This window comes from Neoarius graeffei, chromosome 11, assembly GCF_027579695.1.
Source record: "Neoarius graeffei isolate fNeoGra1 chromosome 11, fNeoGra1.pri, whole genome shotgun sequence".
NCBI lineage: Eukaryota > Metazoa > Chordata > Actinopteri > Siluriformes > Ariidae > Neoarius > Neoarius graeffei.
The window spans coordinates 81,123,658-81,146,694 of NC_083579.1; the positions used below are offsets into that span (position 1 = coordinate 81,123,658).

The following is a 23,037-nucleotide window of genomic DNA, read 5'->3' on the forward strand; positions in this document are numbered from 1 at the left end:
ATATTTCTAAATGTCATCAAGCATTGCTTTAATTTAAAGGGATCCTCCAGCAGACTGATTTTCAAACTTATTTTATGTAAAATTAGTCGTAGATTTAAGAAAAACAAACAAACAAATAAACCCTGTCATTTTCAGAGACCAAACAGTTGTCGAGAAAAATGCATTTTTATTTATTTAAAATACCAGACGGGTTTCCTGCGGTGGTGACGTGTGCGATGATGTCAGGTAGCGGTCGCTTGAAGCAACTCGGCTGTTTATATTCTGTGTTTACATCATAGTTTTGCTAGTTTTAGGAGCATCTTTACCAAATTTATCAGTTTTTAAATAAGTATGCCTCATTGTGTCACATATAAATATATATGATGCTGAAAAGAGAGCACAAGCTGGAACTCAACTGCATTTCCACACAGAAAACGCAGAGTGTGCTTGATCAGCTGGAACAGAGGCTCACCGACAGAAACTGGATCAGACATGAGACCTCGCGCTGCAGAATCGTTTCACGTGATCTACAGAAAGGGTGTGGCAAAGTGGTGTGTGGCTGCGCTCTCTAAAATCGCAGTTTAAAATGGCTCAACTCGCAGCGTGACATGACACCTTTGTGCTCTAAAATCTTTTTTAACATGATCTACAGCTGGTGCTGGGGAGATTAAGAGTGTGTGTCATGGTTTAAAACGATGGTTACGTATGTAACCGCGGTTCTATGAATTTCGGATGACCGCCAGAGGCGGTGCTTAAAGCACCTGGATGTTCATCACATGCGCATGCAGTTCGAGTGTATATACCAACAAAGTCGCTTGCGACAGGGGTGACGTATGCCGCTGCACCGGTACTTAAGGTGCGTTCACCCCGGAAGCGTTCTCTTGGCAGTCTTCTCGTCAGCCTTCCGAGTGACGGCCAAGCTCTGGCGGTCATCCGAAATTCATAGAACCGCGGTTACATACGTAACCATCGTTCTATTTCATTTCTCCTGACCGCCAGAGGCCGTGCTTAAAGCACCTGGATGACTAATACCAACAGGGTCACGAGGAAGACCTACTTACCCTACGAACGGCTGAAAAGGGTGGCTGTGGCCAGTGGATTGTGCATGGCCACATTAACCCTATAAAACCTTGCAAACATGCAAGTTGAGACCCATAAGGCAGCGGCGCAGATATCAGAGAGTGGAACTCCACGTAGAGCCGCCCATGATGCAGTCACACTCTGAGTGGAGTGGCCTCGGATGTGGGGAGGGACCGGGAGGCTGCTGCTAGTGTAGGCATGGCTAATGACCTCCATGATCCAGTTCGCTATTCTCTGTTTGGACAACGTGTGGCCGCGCCTATGTCCAGTGTGACACACAAACAGTGCATCCGACTGTCGGAATGCAGCAGTCGCTTCAATGTATGTCCTCAGTGCTCGAACTGGGCAAAAAAGGATGTGATCTTGGCCCTGCTCATTCTCCTCAGGTGGTGGTCTGAAGGCTTCCAGGCTGAGGGGCTGATTAGTGTACGAAGAGGAGAAGTTCTTGGGCAGAAACGAAGGATTAGGCCACAATGTTACACCCGTGCCATCGGGGCTCCATCGTAAGCACTCCCAGCCGATAGACAGGGTGTGTAGTTCACCCGCTCTCTTGATGGTGGAGGGTGCAAGGCCCTCGTCCAGACGAGACTGTAAAAAGCTGAGAATCACTGGTAATCGGGCAACATGCCGGTTCCTGATGGCGTGCTTGGCACCAACTCACAAAGAGCTTCCACCTATTGGCATAGAGCGCATTGGTGGAAGGTGCGCGGGAGCACTGGATGGTCCGCACAATGGTTGACTCACATTCTGCTAGCAGTGGGTCGGGCCCTTCAGAGGCCACACCCACAGCTGCAACCGTGCTGGGTTCGGATGCCAAATTTGACCCCCCATCTGTGAGAGGAGGTCCATCCGTGCAGGGAGACACCAAGGCTCCTTGTGCAGCAACCCATACAGGATAGGGAACCAGACTCTCCCCGGCCAATTGGGGGCTATCAACAGCACCCTGTGACCCTCCTTGAGGATCCTCTTGAGAGTGGGCAGAATTAGCGGGAGTGGTGGGAAAGCATACAGGAGCTGCTGTGGCCACTTGTGTGCCAGTAAGTCTTGGCCCAAGGGGCTTGATGTTTCTTTCAGTGCAAACCACAGGGGACAATGTGTCGTGGCCTGGGAGGCGAAAAGGTCCACCTCTGCCCTGCCGTATCGCAGCCAAATGCTCTGCACCACTTCCGGGTGCAGCTTCCACTCCCCCGGGTCAGGGTTCTGTCGTGACAGAAGATCCGCAGCAGTGTTCCTCACTCCTGGTAAATGCATTGCCCTCAGGCTCACCAGACGAGGGTAAGCCCATGTCAGCAGGTGCCGAGTGAGCTTCAGGGAAGGTAGTGACCTGGTGCCGCCCTGGTGGTTTATATGATAGACCACAGATGTATTGTCGGTCCTTATAAGGACATGCCGACCCGCTAAAACCGGAAGGAAATGTTTCAGGGCAAGGAAGACGGCCCGCAGCTCTAACACATTGATGTGTTGTCCCCGCTGTTGTGGGGCCCATACGCCCCAGGCAGTCCTGCACTGCCTCACTGCACCCCAGCCGATCAGTGATGCATCAGTGGTGACTACTTCTCTGCGAGAGGGTATGGACCCCATGGGGACCCCCCGCGTTAGAAAAGAGCACTCTCTCCATGGGCGTAGACATGAGGAGCAACTGGCCGTGATTCTGACTGACCTGTGCCTGTGATGTTGTGGATGTAAACCAAGGCTGTTCATCCAGATTTGTAGAGGCCTGAGTGTGAGGAGGCCCAACGGAACTACCAACGAGGCTGCGGTGAGCATACCTAGTAGTGTCTGGAAAGACCTGAAGGTCAGGGTTCATCACTTCCTGAAGCGATGTAACAGTCGGACAATATCGCTCACCCGTTGCTGAGATGGGGTTGCCCTCAACAGCTGAGAATCCAGCTGAAGGCCAAGAAATACAGTCTTCTGGCTGGGTGTGAGGGAGCTCTTGGCGTGGTTCACCCTGAGCCCAAGTTTGGTGATGTGAGAAACCAGCACGGCTGAGCGTGTCTACCCTCGACGGAGAACAAATCAACCAGTCGTCCAGGTAGGTGAGGATATGCATTCCCCTGCTCTGAAGTAGGGACAGTGCTGCCGCAACGAATCTCGTAAAGATTCTGGGTGCTAGGGAAATTCCGAATGGTAATACTCGGAACTGGTAAGCCCTCCCTTCGAAGGCGAAGCGGAGGAACTGCCTGTGATGAGGAGCGATGGGAACGTGGAAGTATGCATCCTTCAGATCGATGGCTGTGAACCAATCGTCCCGTCTGATGTTGTTTAAGACATCGGATGTGCGCAGCATACGGAATTTGAAGACCTTGAGATGGTCGTTCAAATGTCTCAGATCCACTATGGGGCGAAGCCCACCCCCTTTTTTTGGGATGATGAAATAGGTGGAATAAAACCCACTGTTTTGTGAAGGTGGATCTAATGGCTCGATGGCACCCTTTTCCAGGAGGGTCAAGACCTCCTGGCGTAGTGCCAGAGCTTTGGCCTGGTCTTTTACTATGGTCATTTTGACCCCTTGAAATCTCGGTGGTCGGCATCTGAATTGAATGCTGTACCCCTGAGAGAGGGTGGATATAACCCAGGGGTCCGATGTTACCACTTCCCAGTAGGCGAGTTGTTGACTGGTGAAGTGTCCGGCCGCCGGAGTGGAGTAGTCAATGTCTGCCTCCACGCCCCCTACGGCCCCTGGGGGGGGGGGGGGGGGGGGGGGGGGGAGTGGGAATTGTACCCCGACGTGCCTGGCGAAAGGGGCAGTTAGCAGCTGGCTGGTGGAATGTATCCGGCAAGGGTGCCCGTGTCTGTACAAGGGGTCGCGGAATTGGTGGAACAGTGGCAGGCGTCGAAGGTGGTCTTTGCGCCCGCGTGGACACACGCCTCAGGCTGGCAAACTGCTGCCTGGCTTGGGTCACCTGAAGGGTGCACTCCAAAGCCTGCTGTGTGGCAGCACCAAAGAGCTGTCCCGGAATCACTGGGAGAGTGCGGAGGGCCCTCCTGCAGGGCTCCGAGAGTGGTGACTGAGCCAACCATACCTGACGCCTGGCGAGAGTTACAGATGACATTAGTCTGCCCAGCTCCCTGGACATGAAGGCAAATGCCTGCAGCGAGGCCTCACTTAGGTTTTGCAGTGATGGGTCTGCTCCAGAAGACTGAAGGGCCTGAGACTGGGCCAGGATCAGGTGAGATAATGAATTGCCTATGCGTGCAGCCCGTGCTGCAGCATCATAGCTCTTCCCGATGAAGTCATCGGTCAAACGACACTGTGGCCGTGGACAGCGAGCGTTGGGTCTCAACGCCTCGTCCGGTGAAAGGATCAAGGCAGCAAGGGCCGGTTCGATCGTTGGCATGCTGACCAGGCCATGACTGGATGCGTCCTGCATGCTAGCCAGCGCCCGGCAGTCGCTAGGAAGGTGGGAGAAGCGCCTGGGGTCCGCCCAGCATCTCTGCAGCTCCTCAATAAAGGGTGCTGAAGGTGGAACAGTGAAAACAGCAGGGGGGGGGGGGGGGGGGGGGGGCTGTTTAAAAAAGGCACTCTGCATCTGTACTTCAGATGGCGCTGTGTCCAACCCCAGGTGGGCTAGCACCATTTTTACCGCGGGCTTGACCACTGATGTTCGGCTATCTACTGAGCCCCTCAGTGAACTGCGGCCAGTCTCTATGGAGTCGCCCCCAGAGCCGTGGGACCTGTCTCCCTGTCCGTCCTCCCATTCTTCCGCATCTAGGCTGTCAGATGCCATAGTGGAAAGCACGTCCTCCTCTTGAAGCTCCGTGGTCGGGGACAGCACCGGAGGCTGTGGCTCAGGAGGAGTAAATGAAGCTGCAGCGGCGAGCGCATCAGCAGGCCGTGTCTCAGGTGGTTGTAGGTTCTAGAGTAAAGCCTTAATCTCCGCAACCTCTGAAGCCAAGGTGTCCACTCGTTGCGCCAAAGGGTCCACCTTCTGGTGTTTGGGCCTACAGGGAGCCTCATGTGACGGCTGCTTAGGGCGCTTCCTAGACTTAGGAGACGGAGCGTAGTCGCTCAGTGCTGGGGGCAGTCGAGAGCCCAAACTGCTTTCCAGCTGAGCAAGCCTAGCAGTGCGTGCGGCTAAACTGAGGCAACTGCAGTTCATACATGCCTATTCAGTTAATCCCTGTCGTAGATGATCGATGCCGAGGCAGCTCGGGCATCGATCATGACCATCCTCTGGCTCAAGAGGGGCTTGACAATCAGCACAAACCATAAACATGGCCGCCGTCTATTCTACTTGCCTAAGTATGTGACGGTAAACAAGCAGTGCCAATACAATTTCAAGGACCACAATGGAAATAAGTATTTTTACTTTGTGTTATCCTCCGCAATATTTATATTATGTACATGTTTTTTATTGTGAAATAAATCAATTCAGGGCGGCACGGTGGTGTAGTGGTTAGCGCTGTCGCCTCACAGCAAGAAGGTCCGGGTTCGAGCCCCGTGGCCGGCGAGGGCCTTTCTGTGCGGAGTTTGCATGTTCTCCCCGTGTCCGCATGGGTTTCCTCCGGGTGCTCCGGTTTCCCCCACAGTCCAAAGACATGCAGGTTAGGTTAACTGGTGACTCTAAATTGAGCGTAGGTGTGAATGTGAGTGTGAATGGTTGTCTGTGTCTGTGTGTCAGCCCTGTGATGACCTGGCGACTTGTCCAGGGTGTACCCCGCCTTTCGCCCGTGGTCAGCTGGGATAGGCTCCAGCTTGCCTGCGACCCTGTAGAAGGATAAAGCGGCTAGAGATAATGAGATGAGATGAGATAAATCAATTCAATTTTAAAAAAAAATTCAGAGCCAAGTAAACACGAAATATTCGTGGCGGAGTCAGGAGCAAACACACACCCAACTGTGTTCAGGTAATCAACAATCAAGGCTGAAACAAACAAAAAAAACGCTACAGCGCGAATCACAAGCGCACAAAAACCCGAATAAGTAACACCCTTGCAACAAAACGATACTTGTTAGATCACTACAAGGTGAGAAAACACCCATACGATCGCAGTGAAACTGACACTTATAATCAGAAGTTGCTAGCTGCCGAAGCCAGAGCAAATTCACTCATAAACGGCTTAGTCTGAAAATGTTTTACTTACCTCAAAGCTTTGAGACAAAATCACTTAATCCAAATGGCAAATCGCAGTCTTAAGAGGGCGAAAAAAAAAAACCGCAGCTCCACCCCGTTAAGGGTTTGCAAGACTCCAATGCAATTGCTCTTAGCAAAATAATATTACTCGAAATAACCTGCTCTGCACGAGAAGATGCAAGAGAACGCTTCCAGGGTGAACGCACCTTAAGTACCAGTGCAGCGGCATACGTCACCCCTGTCGCAAGCAACTCTGTTGGTATATACACTCGAACTGCATGTGATGAACATCTAGGTGCTTTAAGCACCGCCTCTGGCGATCAGGAGAAATTAAATAGAACTGAGATTTTAGAGTGTGAAGTGCGATTCTGCAGATGCATCAGTGCGCAAGTGAAAACACACACACACACCTGGATCAACATATTACTGTGCACTCAGTTTTGCACATGTGCAGTCAGTCAATGTGAAATTTGTGTCGTCATGCACACAGTGCTCGGGCCGCGTCCGCTAAAGTATACTTGAGAGGGAAAATGAAACGAAAATGAAGTTGATTTTACCTGTAATTCTATTTCTTTTATTTTCTGTTGCATTGTTCATTGCAGTTTTTAATTTAGTTTTTTTTTTTTAAAAAACACTGTCGCTTTTATTTTTAATTCTTTTAATGAAATTATTTTTCACTGCTAGTTTTGGTGAACTATATGAACCCTGGTCCCTACAAGGATCTGAAATTATATCTGAAATGGACCTCATATGGACACTTGGATTTTTTCCCCTCCTTTGTTGTGTGCTTTTGCTGATAGAGGTTCAGGTTAGATTTAGCTGCAGCGATGGCATTAACTAGCTGCATTAACAGTTATATCAGTGGAAGGTCTTCACAAGGATAATACGACAAGTGTGTGTGTGTGTGTGTGTGTGTGTGTGTGTGTGTGTGTGTGTGTGTGTGTGTGTGTACCTGGTCCCTGCATTGCCATGCAGATAGAGCATGACGGGGTGAGAGGACGGGAGTTTGCTTTCGTACCAGTTTCCTTCTTTTCCCTGCGCCTCCTTCCACAGCAGGGCTGGTACTGTGTGCCTGAGAGAGAGAGAGAGAGAGAGAGAGAGAGAGAGAGAGAGAGAGAGATGCATTTTCTTACATTTTTGACAAATTTTAAGCAAACGTCCCTAAAGTTACCAGATGCAAATCATTGTATTTCCATCAGCTCCTGATAAATCCACAACATGACATCATCAAAAGAGTGCCATCCCAGTGATTGTGAAATACCCTCACTATCATTTTATCAGAAAATTAACTTGCAATTGCTTTCCCCTTTTCTGGCAGGTTCTCCTCATCATACAAGTGTAAACAGAGTGTAAAAATTACATTGCAGTTTTTACTACTTACACACACACGTTGCTATTGGCATCATTGTGACATTAAGATCATGTACAGTAAAGCAATACAAGGTTACGGGCCCACTACAGCTCACGATAGGTTTGCAAATACTTGGCAATGAAAAATCAGTTGCATCGCCACCAATCGTATGATGAACTGTGAACGTTTCACAAGTTGTTTTTTGGCGTGTTGCCGCCTCACGAGTGGCCAAAAACGTCACCAAAAAAAAAATAAAAATCAACGCATGCACTGAAATCTGGTGGCGATGTTTTCGTTGACAAGCTAAGCGGCGAATACTTGCGCATGGGCTGAGGAATATTTCCTGAAGCTCAGGGAAGCATCGCCACAAAACGCTTCATTTTCATTGTTAACCCTTCGCGAAGCATCGTGACCGTAGTCTAAAGTAGGGTCACGCAATAATAACTGTAGCCACCAAAGTTACCATAACAACAGTGATTAGCGAGATATTTAACAAACGTTATACTGGAGCTACAATGTGTTTATATTAAAGTGTGTAATTGTGCACACGGATATCCGTGTTCTTTTTATTTGAATAGAAAGCTGAGGTTTTGTATACACCATGTTAAAGGGTGTTTATTTCTTCCTGTTGGGTTTCCTCATCTCGAGGGTTTGAGGAGTCTGAGTTCAGCTGTACAGACCACTGGTCTCAGAAGAAACATATAAAAAATAAAAGAAATGAACGAATGCAATGACGCAATTTGTGCATGACGAAGCTCTTACCACACTCCGATATGAACCCCCTCCTCTGGCTGAAGGTAGAAGTTGTGTGTGTGGTTCAGGCCTTGATCAAGCGGCTTCTTAAGATCAATAAAATACGGCACTCTCACTGAAAAAAGACAGAAAGAGATTAACGCTAAACACACTAGCAACCCGTTTAATCTAACAGGACAGGACGTCAGTTCCACTTTCTCACAGTCTTCTCATTTTCAAGGGTTTTTTTTTTGGTTTAACTCAAAGCTTACATTTTTGCTCTGATTCAAACAGATAAGAGAAATGACATTTTGACTGCTGAGGTTTTAGCAATAATTAAAAGCCTCGTGATCTCAACCTCATTACTGCATGCGTCATATTGACAAAATTAGTCAAGTGAAAGAAAGTCACATGTCCTTGGCTTTCTGTATGTGCGTGCACACACACACACACACACTTTCACTTCCTAGGCTGCATCAGCAAGACTGTCTGCTTTACCCAATTCAGTATTTTTGAGTTCCCCCCCCCATGAATTCAGCAGAACCATAAACAGGGGCAGCATGGTGGTGTCGAGGATACTGTTGCCATCTCACAGTTCCAGGGTTCCTGGTTCTTTCCCTGCATGTTTTCTCCACGTCTACATCAAGGATTTGCAACATAAAGCCTTATAGTTTACAGCGTGACAGAAAAATCTGTTTTCTGCTGATCTAGTTGCAATTTCACACAGCCAATCCTGCTTGGTTGGGGTAGCATCAAGGAGTTCTCTCACATATCAAGCAGAGCCACGCCCCAGGTTCCCTCATGGGACGGCCTTGGGTTGAAGTACCCTTGAGCGAGGTACCGAACCCCTGACTGCTCCCCAGGCGCTGTAGTATAGCTGCCCACTGCTTCAGATGGGTTAAATGCAGAGGATGAATCTCACTGTGCATGTGACAAAGGTTTCTTCTTCTCGCCCACCAACTTTTTAGAGTTTAGAAATTAGTTGAAATCCTTGGAAAGATGAATTTAAATGCAACCAGGTTAAGGGCTGCTGATCAGAAGGTTGTAATTTTGAATCCTGCTCTTGTTGGGTACTTGAGCAAGGCCCTTAACCATCAGCTCAAATGCTGGCATGCAATTTTTTTTTTTTTTTGGGAGGGGATCCCCCCCCCATCCCAAAAATAAATAAATAAATTTTAAAAAAGAAAAAAAAAAAAAAAGAAGGTTTTGTACATGGCTACTTGAAATTGTGGCTTGATTGTGTTGCAGATATCGGGATACACCCGCTGTTTTTTTTTTTTTTAATGAATAAGGTTTTTCAAAAAATTTAAAATAAATGGGTTTTGTGGGATTCAGCTGAAGAGTTTATGGTATAAAGTTATATTTAATAGTCGGTTCTAACTTAGTTTTTTTTTGCTCATGACACGAATGCAGTGAAAAGTGAGCTGGGCGAGTCCTGTTGGATTTTAACAGGGCGTGGGAACTTCGTGCATCGACATAACATCCTGTATTCCTGGATTGCACTGTAGACTCCATGTAAAGGGTGTGTCCCATCCTTTTATGTTTGTGGTATTATTAACACGCATGTTCACAAGTCAAAATGATAAGATGCAGCAGGTTTACTGTGTGCATGCGCACCCCCCCCAGCTGTCTGGTTCCTGCTCGTATTCATTAACAGGGTCTCCCTGTACTCACTATACCCTGTGTATGTACATGGGACACGTGCAGTTTTGGGACGGAGCCTCACTTTGGTTTTTATGACCGTGACTGGATCGATATGTGCGAGATGTTGATTTTTGCAACGGCTCTGAAGAAAATCTGTTTGAAATCCCCCGAGTCTTGGGAACTAAGAGTTATTATAGGCAGGAGCTCAGACTGCAGTTACTAAAACCGTAATAACTTCTTGACAGGTGTTTGTGGTCAGTGTTCTACACTGTAGTGTGTCATGTGGTAATGCATTATATGACAATGCAACTTTCATAAATATGACCAGATATCAGTTGTAATTATGTTCTACATATATACCTGCAACTCCGACAATATCATTTACAGTGACGAATAAAATAGTTTTGAAAGTTCCTACTTTTAAAACGTTTTTGATATGGTAATTTTCTTTCAGAGATTTCATTTACATCATGTCTCTGACAGCTCACAATGCAACTCTAGGCATTTAAACACTGCAGAGCTTCTGGGGTCCTCTGGCAGACCCCCGGACTTCACTGGGTTGCCCCCCCCCTTCCCATTTTCCTGAACCTACCCCTGAAATGTAAGCTGCTTTGGACAAAATAAGTAAATGAAGCCAAGCTAACAAGCTAAGACTGGAAACGTACCCAGAGTCATCATAGAGCTGGGTGACCTTTAAAAAAATAACACTATTTTAAAAAAAAAATTGTGATAACAGATTATTCCTGAAGCAGACACAGAAGCACACAACATTAATCTGTAGCCTCCAACAATCACTAGGTTAATAATTCTTTCTTTCTGGTAAGCTGCTAAAATTTCTCTTATTTAAACAATATGTAAAAAGTGGAAATATTTGCAAGCTTTCACAAGCTATTTAAAAAAAAAAAAAAAAAAAAAAAAAAAAAGACACCTCTGCTTAGTTTTTTTTTATCCATTTCTGAAATAAGAGACCTGCAGTGTTGGGCTTTCAGTGATTTCTCTGAACTGTTCTTTTTTTGGTGGCAGAATGATTGTACAACATAAATCTTCAATAGAAAACAAAAGGAAATAAAAGAATTTGGTCCACAGATTTTAATTTATTTTGGGTTTTTAGACATACAGGGTCAAAATTATATACACACCCACTGAGATTATTAAGTCAGTGGTGCTGAAAGTTCCAAAAATGTCGTAACTTTCCAAGGCCAAGGTCTCTTATGTTGCTGTTCTTGATCATGATTGACTATAGCTGGTAGCTCCTCTGTACACAACCTATAGTGGTGCTTGAAAGTTTGTGAACCCTTTAGAATTTTCTATATTTCTGCATAAATATGACCTAAAACATCATCAGATTTTCACACAAGTCCTAAAAGTAGATAAAGAAAACCCAGTTAAACAAATGAGACAAAAATATTATACTTGGTCATTTATTTATTGAGGAAAATGATCCAATATTACATATCTGAGTGGCAAAAGTATGTGAACCTCTAGGATTAGCAGTTAATTTGAAGGTGAAATTAGAGTCAGGTGTTTTCAATCAATGGGATGACAATCAGGTGTGAGTGGGCACCCTGTTTTATTTAAAGAACAGGGATCTATCAAAGTCTGATCCTCACAACACATGTTTGTGGAAGTGCATCACGGCATGAACAAAGGAGATTTCTGAGGACCTCAGAAAAAGCGTTGTTGATGCTCATCAGGCTGGAAAAGGTTACAAAACCATCTCTAAAGAGTTTGGACTCCACCAATCCACAGTCAGACAGATTGTGTACAAATGCAGGAAATTCAAGACCATTGCTACCCTCCCCAGGAGTGGTCGACCAACAAAGATCACTCCAAGAGCAAGGCGTGTAATAGTCGGCGAGGTCACAAAGGACCCCAGGGTAACTTCTAAGCAACTGAAGGCCTCTCTCACATTGGCTAATGTTAATGTTCATGAGTCCACCATCAGGAGAACACTGAACAACAATGGTGTGCATGGCAGGGTTGCAAGGAGAAAGCCACTGCTCTCCAAAAATAACATTGCTACTCGTCTGCAGTTTGCTAAAGATCACGTGGACAAGCCAGAAGGCTATTGGAGAAATGTTTTGTGGACGGATGAGACCAAAATAGAACTTTTTGGTTTAAATGAGAAGCGTTATGTTTGGAGAAAGGAAAACACTGCATTCCAGCATAAGAACCTTATCCCATCTGTGAAACATGGTGGTGGTAGTATCATGGTTTGGGCCTGTTTTGCTGCATCTGGGCCAGGACGGCTTGCCATCATTGATGGAACAATTAATTCTGAATTATACCACCGAATTCTAAAGGAAAATGTCAGGACATCTGTCCATGAACTGAATCTCAAGAGAAGGCGGGTCATGCAGCAAGACAACGACCCTAAGCACACAAGTCGTTCTACCAAAGAATGGATAAAGAAGAATAAAAGTTAATGTTTTGGAATGGCCAAGTCAAAATCCTGACCTTAATCCAATGGAAATGTTGTGGAAGGACCTGAAGCGAGCAGTTCATGTGAGGAAACCCACCAACACCCCAGAGTTGAAGCTGTTCTGTATGGAGGAACGGGCTAAAATTCCTCCAAGCCGGTGTGCAGGACTGATCAACAGTTACCGCAAACGTTTAGTTGCAGTTATTGCTGCACAGGGGGGTCACACCAGGTACTGAAAGCAAAGGTTCACATACTTTTGCCACTCACAGATATGTAATATTGGATCATTTTCCTCAATAAATAAATGGCCAAGTATAATATTTTTGTCTCATTTGTTTAACTGGGTTCTCTTTATCTACACTGCAAAAGATGATGATATATTAGCAAGTGAAAATATCTTAAATAGTTGAAACAATCTAGCATTTTCTATTAAAAGAATACAAAACACCGATTCTGAGAATTAAACCTAGCTCTAGATTGCAACCAACTTATTCTAAGATGTCTTATCAAGTAAAAGTATCTGTCCATGCAGCAAAATAATTTCACTAGTATGAAGTAATTTTCTGCAGTGTACTTTTAGGACTTGCGTGAAAATCTGATGTTTAAGGTCAAATTTATGCAGAAATATAGAAAATTCTAAAGGGTTCACAAACTTTCAAGCACCACTGTATTGATTAATAATGAATACTACCTCAGTATTCTTCAGCGTAACCTCAACCCATCAGGTAGATGGTTGAAACTTGGACACAGTTGGGTTTTCCAACAGGACAATGACCCCAAACACATCAAAGCTGGTTGGTGAATGGATAAAGCTTTTGGAACAACCTTCCCAAAGTCCTGACCTCAACCCTGTTGAAAATATATGGACTGTGTTTAAAAGCAAAGTCTGTGCCAGGAAACCAACAAATTTTATTTAACTCTCCCAATTCTGCCAAGAAGAGTGGACAGATCTCCAACCAGAAGCTTGTTGATTGCTTCCAAAAGCATCTGGTCAAGCAAGGCGAAACTTTCTAAGGGACATTTAACCAAATATTAGGTGTGCTGTTTGTATAGTTTAACCCTGTGTTGATTTCAGAAAGACCAAAATAAATTAAAACTTGTACACCAAATTCTTATTTTTTTTAAAAAGATGTATGCTGTACAATCAAATCAATCAATCAATCAATCAATCAATCTTCCACAGAAGAACAACAATTCAAAGGGATCACTGAAGGTACAATATTGCCATGACATTCATGTCTAGTGTGAATGAGAGAGTGTACGCAAACTTCTGACCTCAACTGTACCAATTATTAAAAAGCTACTTTAATTATAAAATTAGCTACATCTAATTGCTGGTTTAGAACGATGAAATAAATGTAATTACTCACCAAAATTTAAAAAGACCAACTTGGCCTGGATGGAAGGACAGATTTTGATGACGAATGGAATAGCAATGTAGATCCCCAAAACCCAGAGGAAGATCCTCCTCAACCTTGACATCAATCCACGCCTGCAAATCACACACAAAATCAGATACGTCAGATAAAGTGTGCATCACCACCAGTGATCAGAACTCACGGCACAGGTACGACCCCTCACTGATCAGCGACTGGCTCTAGCCAATCAGCATTCAGGGTGTAACGTGCTGTGTATAGTTCTTCTGTTCACTATATGCAAAAACATTCAGAAATATGTATTTTTTTTAATACCATGGTAGAGCAGCAGAGGCCTAATATAACACATCTAATAACTCAACACACAATAAAGGCATTCGTGCAGTTATGAAAACCAGCCAAACCAAACCAAGCCCATACCTTTGGGGCAGTGATGAAGAAAATGAGATCGTCAACTTATGGGGGGGGGACTGAACAAGAATCATCTACATACAGTATTGAGAGAGAGAGAGAGAGAGAGAGAGAGAGATCACATGAAGGTGAAAAAGTCTAGGGCAAGTCATGAGGCCAGAGGAGTCAGGTTCTGCTCTCAGCTCTCATTAGACAGGAGATCAGTTACTGCACGCTTCCTGAATATATAGATTTCCCACTTGCAAGATGCACGTGCGCACACACGGGATGAACTACACCTGGGAAAACATCTTCCTGCTAATTTTGTGACAAATATTGATGTGCAATCATTCAGTACGTTTACATGCGCATCCAAATCGAGCTGCTGTCGGTAATTGAGCAAAGGGTCCCAGCAGGGGTGCCAGAGAAATCCAATCCTACATGCATACTGTGAAATCGAGCTATTGAGTGAGGTGCATTGTGCACCCGAGCCACAGGTGGCGCTACACGCCCCATCGTGTTGGTACACTTCCGGTTGTCGTCATGAAGAGCTATTCAAGAGTATAAACAAAGGGACTACAGGCGGAAATTAGCATGTACTGCTATAACCTGGTACAGACATCTGTCCTTACCACAAGGATAATGTTTAATTTGTGCACTGTCCCTTTTAAAAATAAAATAAACTCTAAACTCTAAGAAGAGTGTTTGTAGTTTGTATGTACGAACAGAAGTATTCCTAATAAAGTGGGCGGCTAAGGTGAAGTGTCATGCCGACCGAGGCTGTTGTGTTTCCCGCTTGTGGTCTCGTCACTCGTCACTTCCGGAAGGGGCAGTGCTGAAGTAGGTAGATCAAATACGTAGCTCGATAGGGTTTACATGCACTAAGTAGCTCGGCAGAAATCGCATAATCTAGGTCGTGTAGTTCGATTGCGAGAAATCAAGTTCGGTTCAATTTCAGCCGAGCTAAGGTGTTTACATGCCATTTAGAACTTCGATTTCAGACGAGCAACGGCAGAAATTCGATTTTCTCTATGTGCATGTAAACGCACTGATTGTCTAAAAACATGCTTGTTGTGGTGATCTACAAGAAAATGCCATGAAAGATGAGCTGTTGTCGGTATTAAAACACTATTATTCTCACACACACACACACACACACACACACACACACTTTTCTATAGTTGCCAAAGCAAAAATCACAAACTGAATGGCAGCTGGCTGTCGTCGTATTGTCCAGTTGCACAATGCAGTTGTCCGTAATGTTCGTCAGAACTTCAAGCTGAAACTGTTTTTCCAGGGGACTGTACACATGAAAACACTGCACTGGGATTTGCTGACATTTTTACAGCAAGTCTGGACAACTGATCACACAACAAACATGATTAATGCCCAGTGACACGTCAACCTTGAGTTCTGGAATTAGAGAAATAAAGAAAAACCAGGAGATACCAGAGTGCTGTTGAATTCTCGATTCTGATTGGTTCATTTTCTATAACGGCAGCTATGATGGCAGCTTTGGCTGCAATTTAAATTTCACTTGAAAGGGTCTTCATTACCGATTTCCTGAATTTGATCCAGAATGTGATGCTTGCTGTCTGCTCCACAGGAAAACCACAAACATGCACGCTGGTCACACAAGCGCATGTAACACAGGTCCCAATGTTGACCAGGGTATCATCTAGAAATTGAGAGAAGGGCGTCGGCAGGGGCGCCTGCTCCCCCGGGAAAATTTGAAATATTGAAGCAAATCTGGGGCCCTCTGGTGCGATCTTGGCATGAAAAAGCAGTTGAGAGAAGCTCTTAAAATAAGGTGTTTTACGTAGTGAATTTCTGAAAGAAGAAAAAAAAAAAGTGTCAACTCAAATAACTTCAAGAAAATTCTTTAATTTTATGCCGTTTTATAGCACCTGTAGCCTTTGTGCCTAATTTTGCAGTGCTCAGTCCTGATTAGCATGGTGTGGTAAATTGGTAATGGCTGTCCCAACCACACAAACTAACCTTTACATGTACAGTACACACTGGGCGTGTGTAAACATTAGAGATTCCACACACACACCTCAGATGAGGCTGCATGAAAAGTTCTGCAGTTTCCTCAACATGGCAACAACATGGTGGGCAGCTGAACCTGGCTGGAGTATGAAACAAGGACTATGGTTGGTTGCCATGCCGCATGCTGGCCAATGGGAGCGCGCCATCAGTTCTGAGCAGCAAATCACATCCCGCTTCAGAAATAAGGGACCGTACCAGAGAAACGCGTGTGGGACGCAGATTTATTGGGTTGTTTGGGGTCCCCACTCAACCACTGGTGTTTATTTTGATCTGCCAGTGCAACTAACACTGCTCGTTTTTGTTTCATCACGATTTTCTCTAATAGAGGCTTTGCACAGTCACCTGACCCCCATAGCAACGGTAACTACGCAGCCATGACAGGGGGCACACTTGTAGTGCTTCATGCAGCTGAGTTAGTTGTTACTGATCAGTATGGGAAGGTTTTGTTATGTTTTTGGATGTTCAAATCGTTTTGAATGAAACAAAGACATCAGATTTTTTAAATTTATTAAAAGTAATTCATCACCGGGGGGGATGTTCAGCAGGACTCCGTGTCGAATGGAGAGGTCAAAAACCCGATGGTGCCCACTTCATTTCCACAAAGGTAAGAATTCAAAAAAAAAAAAAGACACCACTAAATTTCAGACCTGGAGCAAGGTGCTCAATTCTTATTCAGTGAAGTGAAGAGTAACACAGCAGAGTCTCTAAACTTCACCCAGACTCAGTGCATTTACATTCAGGGATCCTTCAGAGCGCGTTGTGCTTGGGACTCCGTCATTATGGGAAACACCTGATGCTGATTTAAGTGCAATCGGCACGTGCATATAAGGACATAGAGGCTTTGGGAAGTATTATCATTATCGCGGTCACGTTTGTTTCCAGCCATGTTTATGACTCTGCTTTCGGTTTTGTAAATATCACACATGCTAATAAACACTTCCTGCACTTGGACCCGTCTACAGCTGGATACCTGACAGAACACTTCACAACGTCTCTGTGAAAAGTGTCCTTACATACACGTGCTGATTGTGCTCAAATCAGCATCAGGTGTTTCCCATAATGACTGGGTCCCAAGCATGCACATAACGCGCTCTGAAGGATCCCTGAATGGGAATTTAGAAGCCTGTTGTTGCAGAAAATTACCCGTCGACTTCTAGTACTGGCCGTCAACAAAACCAGGTCCCTAGAGAACACCTAGATGCTGACAGCACGATGCTATGTGGCATACTGAAAAAAAAAGTCTTAAAACTTTAATTCACTTGAAATAACCCCAGATGGCTAAAATGCCAGGCTGTCAGCTTTAAGGAAAGTGTCTGCTATCTAAGGTCAGACATTTACACACAAGCAGATGAACACAGCCTTTAATTTGACTTTGTACATTTTAAACCTTCGCTGTTTCAAATGTATAAACCCCTGACTGAATACTGACACGTTATTTCTTTTATCAACAATTTTTGTACGTGATTTAAAGACTCTTAAAATTGCTCATGATCCCATGCATTTAATTTGGACATTACACTCATTTTCACCAAACTAAACATTTGTTTTCAGCCCATAAGCTAAGGCAAGTGGTGTTTTTTTAAAATGGTACCACTGAAGTCAGTTCAACAGAACAATAGTGCATGTGTGTGTGGTAATACAATAAAGCTCTGTATACAGCACTTTATAGTCACTCTATTGAATAATGAGAATTATATTATGTCCTGAAATTCTGCCGCCTCTACACTGTGTGCAGCAAGAGTGTGTGTTCACTGCTTCAGTCATAAGGCTTATTTTGTTTGTGTGTGTGTGTGTGTGTGTGTGTGTGTGAGAGAGAGTGAGAGAGAGTGTAAAAGCACAGGATTTCCTCTCTGTATCGCTCTATTTACGTTCACACACAAACTAAAGACTGAAGACAGAAAATCAGATCAAATTTCTGACCAAATGTTAAAGTCGCATCCCACTGACCATCATTTTCCCTGCATTAGCATCCAGATTGCTGCCCATGTGTTTCGCCGTGCCGATCCACCGCCACTCGGATCTCAAAACAGCTGATCACTCGCTTACTGATATTTATGTACAATATCCATCAGAGCTAAACTAATTTCGAATGCTGAACAGAAAACTCATAACTCTTCTGTTTAAACCTTTAAGTCCTTTGTGTCTTTTGTATGATTTCTACAGTGTGGGGTAGAAAGAAATCAGCCTTAGCCTTTCAGTTTCAAACCATTCGGAGTATGCTTCTTATACATTAGTGATGCTGTTGCAGCGGGTTGGACAATCCTAAACAACAAATAATCCGACGTGGAGGGTATCCAGTCATTTCGCACAGAAGTCTTTTCACACAAATCTAAAATCATTTCGCACAATTGTTGTAAACAACCCTGCCCTGAAGGTGCCAGAGTGTGAAGCATTTGGGTGTAAAAAGAAGCCTGATCATTGAAGCAGTGAACACACACACACACACACACACAGGATATCCCCCCCCCCCCAAAAAAAATAAAAATTTCCTTGTATTTTTATGCAATATACTTAAATATTGCTCATAAATAAATATAAAATAAAACTATATTCAGTCGTAATCTCAGCAACATCCATTAAAAAAAAAAAACCCATCCAACATTTTTACACATGATCAGTCAGTATTTATAATAAATATTAAATATTCTCAGAACTTCTGGGAAAGGACTTTAGATTTGCATAAAAAGACTTTTGTGTAAAATGCCCATAAAACCATGTGGATGCCAAAAACGAAACCTTATGCTAATCATTTTACCTCTGAAAGAAAGGTGGGCGGAGCTCAGCTACCACATTTATATCCGTAATACACAACACACCGCTGTGCTGTGAATGTTTTAAATGAGAACTGAAGTCATTTTTAAACTTGCTTTATTTATTAATTAACGTGTTATTCAATTACGTTTTGGGTTTTAGTAACTTTATATCGTGACTCGTATTGGCAACTAATTGCAATTAAATATTATACTTATCAGCCTGTTCGGTTTTTAGCCGTGTTGAATTTAGTTCGTTTGGTCCACGGCAGGCGTCGCTTATCCGCGCGATCTTCACGAGACTTGTGTGAGACTTTGAAACGTGACGTGTCAGCCAGGTGTCAGTGCCGCCATTTTGAAAACTGTTTTCCAAATGAAATATTGCACAAAAACGAGTTTAAATGACGATTACTGCCTACTTTTTTCAAACTTTCCTGATTACTATCAAAACAAACAAAACTTCCGGCTTGATTACGTCAGCATTCGAAAGAGGGCGCGCGCGGCTTTTGACAACGGTGGCGGATGTTGGTCACTTTGATTTCCGCTGTACGTTTTACTTCCGTCCTACGATGTCTCGCACAGGTCTCAACGAATCTCATTTACAGCCGTTGCTCTGACATATGCTCTGTAATATATCAGTCCATATTTCAAAACACTCATAACTTTCTATAGCAGTGACAAAATAGCAAATAAAAAAAAGCATTCCTATATTTAATAAAATGAGATAAATAGAATTTTGATTAAAAAAAATTTGCCTTCAGTTCTCCTTTAAGAGGCTTATGCAATTTCCAAATTACACCTCGACACCCTGACTTCTGTAACAGGGAAGTTCTCCAAGTCTCCACCTTGCAGCAGAAACACCGGTCATGCAGGTAACACCGTTTCCAACACAGATGGGAGTTGGACTGGAGCGGTAACAGGGCCACACCGCGTTTTCTGTCCGGTCACACGGTTATCATCATTGTCAGAAACCTCATTTCACAAACAGAATGGTATGAGGAATTTCCAGTTTCAAGGGAAGAAGAGGAAACACTTCATGCTGAGCTCATCTTTCTGCAGAGCAAAACCACAGCTTTATTAAAAAGTCATGGCACGAAATTTATTTCTGAAGCATTTTGTTATATTTATTGAAATTCTCTTTACATCCTGACAGCAGTGAATCAAATGGTCTAACAAGCCAGTCATCTGTGGCAGTTGCAAGGGTGTAAAAAATAAAAAATAAAATTTTTTAAATAAAAAAAAAACCCCGTCCAATCATTTTGTTTGGGCGTGACCGCAGACATACTGCTACAGCTAGTGACGGCTGTGAGCACTAACAATAGCCATGTCTGTCATTTACATTCATTCGGATAACATTAGATATGACAGCAATGCACTATGCTACTGTGATCCTCCACCCAACACACACTCATGGACTCATCCTCCAGAAGTAGTCAGGCAGTGCGTGTTCATGTATTTTGGAGGAGTGGCTTTGGAGGAAGGGGGTGGGATTTTTTTTGGTTGGATACTTTCACAATCGAGCTTACTCCGACATGCCTACCCTACCTTTACGTTACAGGCATTGAGCAGATGTCCTTATCCAGAGTGACGTACAACAGGACCCTGACATACCCACAGCAGTAGGTAGCTCAGGGAGCGGGGGGGGGGTGTACAGTCACATTCCTGCTGGTCCAGGGAATCAAACCAGTGACCTTTTGGTCCCAAAGCTGCTTCTCTAACCTTTAGGCCATGGCTTCTCCCTTTAATTACATAAGAAATGGCATGACCCTGAACATGCCAGGCAGTAGTCAGGCAGTGCGTGTTGATGGGTTTTGGAGGCGTGGCTTTGGAGGGAAGGAGTGGGATTTCTCAGTTGGATACTTTCACAGTCCAGCTTACTCTTTGCTGGTTCCAACGTGCCTACCTTACCTTTAATTACATAAGAAACGGCGTGAGACTGAACATGGCTCCACTGACATGGTCATGATTCTCTCTCAAAATACCTTTACAACAGTTTGAGATATTAATAGCAATACAGTCTTAATATTATGCTATACTTGAGACAAGACAAGTTTTAAGTGGACATAAGAGCTTCATTACATTCAAATAACCACTTTAACTCAACCGATGATATTCACTATGGTTGCTACAAATCCTGCAGGTTTCATTTTAAAGGACGGCTCATTAACAGGTCGTGGCTTTCAGTGATTGATGATCATCTATTACAAATTTCTTGTATTCCTCAGGAGTCCGTTCGAATCTCAGGAGGCTGTCAAACAAGACAGCGAGGCATCAAGGACTGCTCGAAATGCTCATTCCCTGTGCTGTAAGATGCTTTCAAACTGCCCCTAGAATGTTCATTTTTGAAGGCATCATCGATGTTTTCTCAGTGATGTCCATTACCCAGAAATCTGTGCGGCAGCAAAATGATGGCAGACAAAACTTCATAGAAAAAGTGAATTTGTATACAAATGTAAGTTTTACAAATTTTTGTTGCTTAGATTTGTGAAATGTTACCTAGAAATAAACCTTGTACTCTCTTATAACCGTGACTGAAAACAGCTAAATTTGTTTGATATGATTTGTGAGGCGTCTGCTAACCCAGCGCGCTGACATCACGTTACCATAAACACGGTCTTACAAGATCATTTGAAACGAACGTTCAAGGATGCCTTCAGTCCAAAGTCATGTCTTAATGAAACACCCATCTATTACAGTAGTGAGGCAACAGGGCCACGTACGGATCCTCAAACGTGTCCACAGCAGACAGACAGAAATACATAAATACTGTTAGAACAGCACTTATGGATGTGTTTTACATAAACCACAACTACATTCACGCTCAACACCAGGCTTTAAAATCACTATTTTTCTGTAGGACTCTCCATCCAGACATCCACACCTCTCTCAACAATAAAAAGTGATAAACACTCTTCCTCTATCTCGCTGTCTGTCCATGTTCACACAGGCAGCTCAAATCTGATTTTTCTGCATGCTGGACGTGAACGGGAAAGATCTGCAATCTCATCTCATTATCTGTAGCCGCTTTATCCTGTTCTACAGGGTCGCAGGCGAGCTGGAGCCTATCCCAGCTGACTACGGCAAAAGGCGGGGTTCACCCTGGACAAGTCGCCAGGTCATCACGGGAAAATCTGCAATCTGAAGAGCAAAAACAAACAAAACAGTCTTTCAAATCTAATTCAATTTGCATTAATCTTAGAACACTGATCCCAGACTGATGGGCCAAAAAAAAAAGATTTATTGTTCTTTTTTTTTGTTACTCAGTGTATGCACTTCTCAACATCAGACATTTACTAAATACGCAGACATACATACGTGTGTGTGTGTGTGTGTGAGAGAGAGAGAAAGAGAGAGAGATACACACACTCTCTCTCTCTCTCTCATAGTGGTGAACCTTATATAACTGTAGTGCCCACGGTGAAAGCAGCAGCAAAGACATGACACACACCACCCACTTTAGCTTTCTGTAAGTGTGTCCTGAGCTCACCACAGCACTGGATATTACCATCGTGTTAAAAACGAGCCACTGCAGACCTGTTTGTCCAGATTACTATTTTGCATAAAAATATAATTCAGACGGTGACACGGTGGTGTAGTGGTTATCACTGTCGCCTCACAGCGAGAAGGTTCTGGGTTCGAGCCCCGTGGCCGGCGAGGGGCTTTCTGTGCGGAGTTTGCATGTTCTCCCCGTGTCCGCGTGGGTTTCCTCCGGGTGCTCCGGTTTCCCCCACAGTCCAAAGACATGCAGGTTAGGTTAACTGGTGACTCTAAATTGAGCGTAGGTGTGAATGTGAGTGTGAATGGTTGTCTGTGTCTATGTGTCAGCCCTGTGATGACCTGGCGACTTGTCCAGGGTGAACCCCGCCTTTCGCCCGTAGTCAGCTGGGATAGGATCCAGCTCGCCCGCGACCCTGTAGAACAGGATAAGCAGCTACAGATAATGGATGGACGAAATATAATTCAGTGTTTAATATTCCATGTTCTACTTTTGATCACTCAGCTCTCACAAAATGCTGACTTGTCGCACAGAACTCACTCTCTCTCTCTCACACACACACCTGTGCTGTTACTATAACAACCAATGTATACATGGGTAAACATGACTACAGTGTGAACATTCAGATTGAGTTTGGTTACTTGTATTTTGCATTACAGGTTTGAAAATGAGGTTTAAAAATAAATATCAG

At 44.2% G+C, this 23,037-nt stretch overlaps 1 protein-coding gene across 2 annotated transcripts in view; it reads right to left on the reverse strand.

Annotated features, from left to right (window-relative positions):
• The window catches only part of abhd12 (abhydrolase domain containing 12, lysophospholipase), a 71,116-nt gene that overhangs the window by 14,157 nt on the left and 33,922 nt on the right, over positions 1-23,037 (reverse strand). For both annotated transcript variants that reach the window (XM_060934790.1, XM_060934792.1), the window contains 3 exons: positions 13,656-13,777; positions 8,250-8,355; positions 7,089-7,208 (listed from right to left, as the gene is read on the reverse strand). In XM_060934790.1, coding sequence (XP_060790773.1) covers positions 7,089-7,208; positions 8,250-8,355; positions 13,656-13,777 — 348 coding nt within the window. The remainder of the gene's footprint in view (positions 1-7,088; positions 7,209-8,249; positions 8,356-13,655; positions 13,778-23,037) is intronic.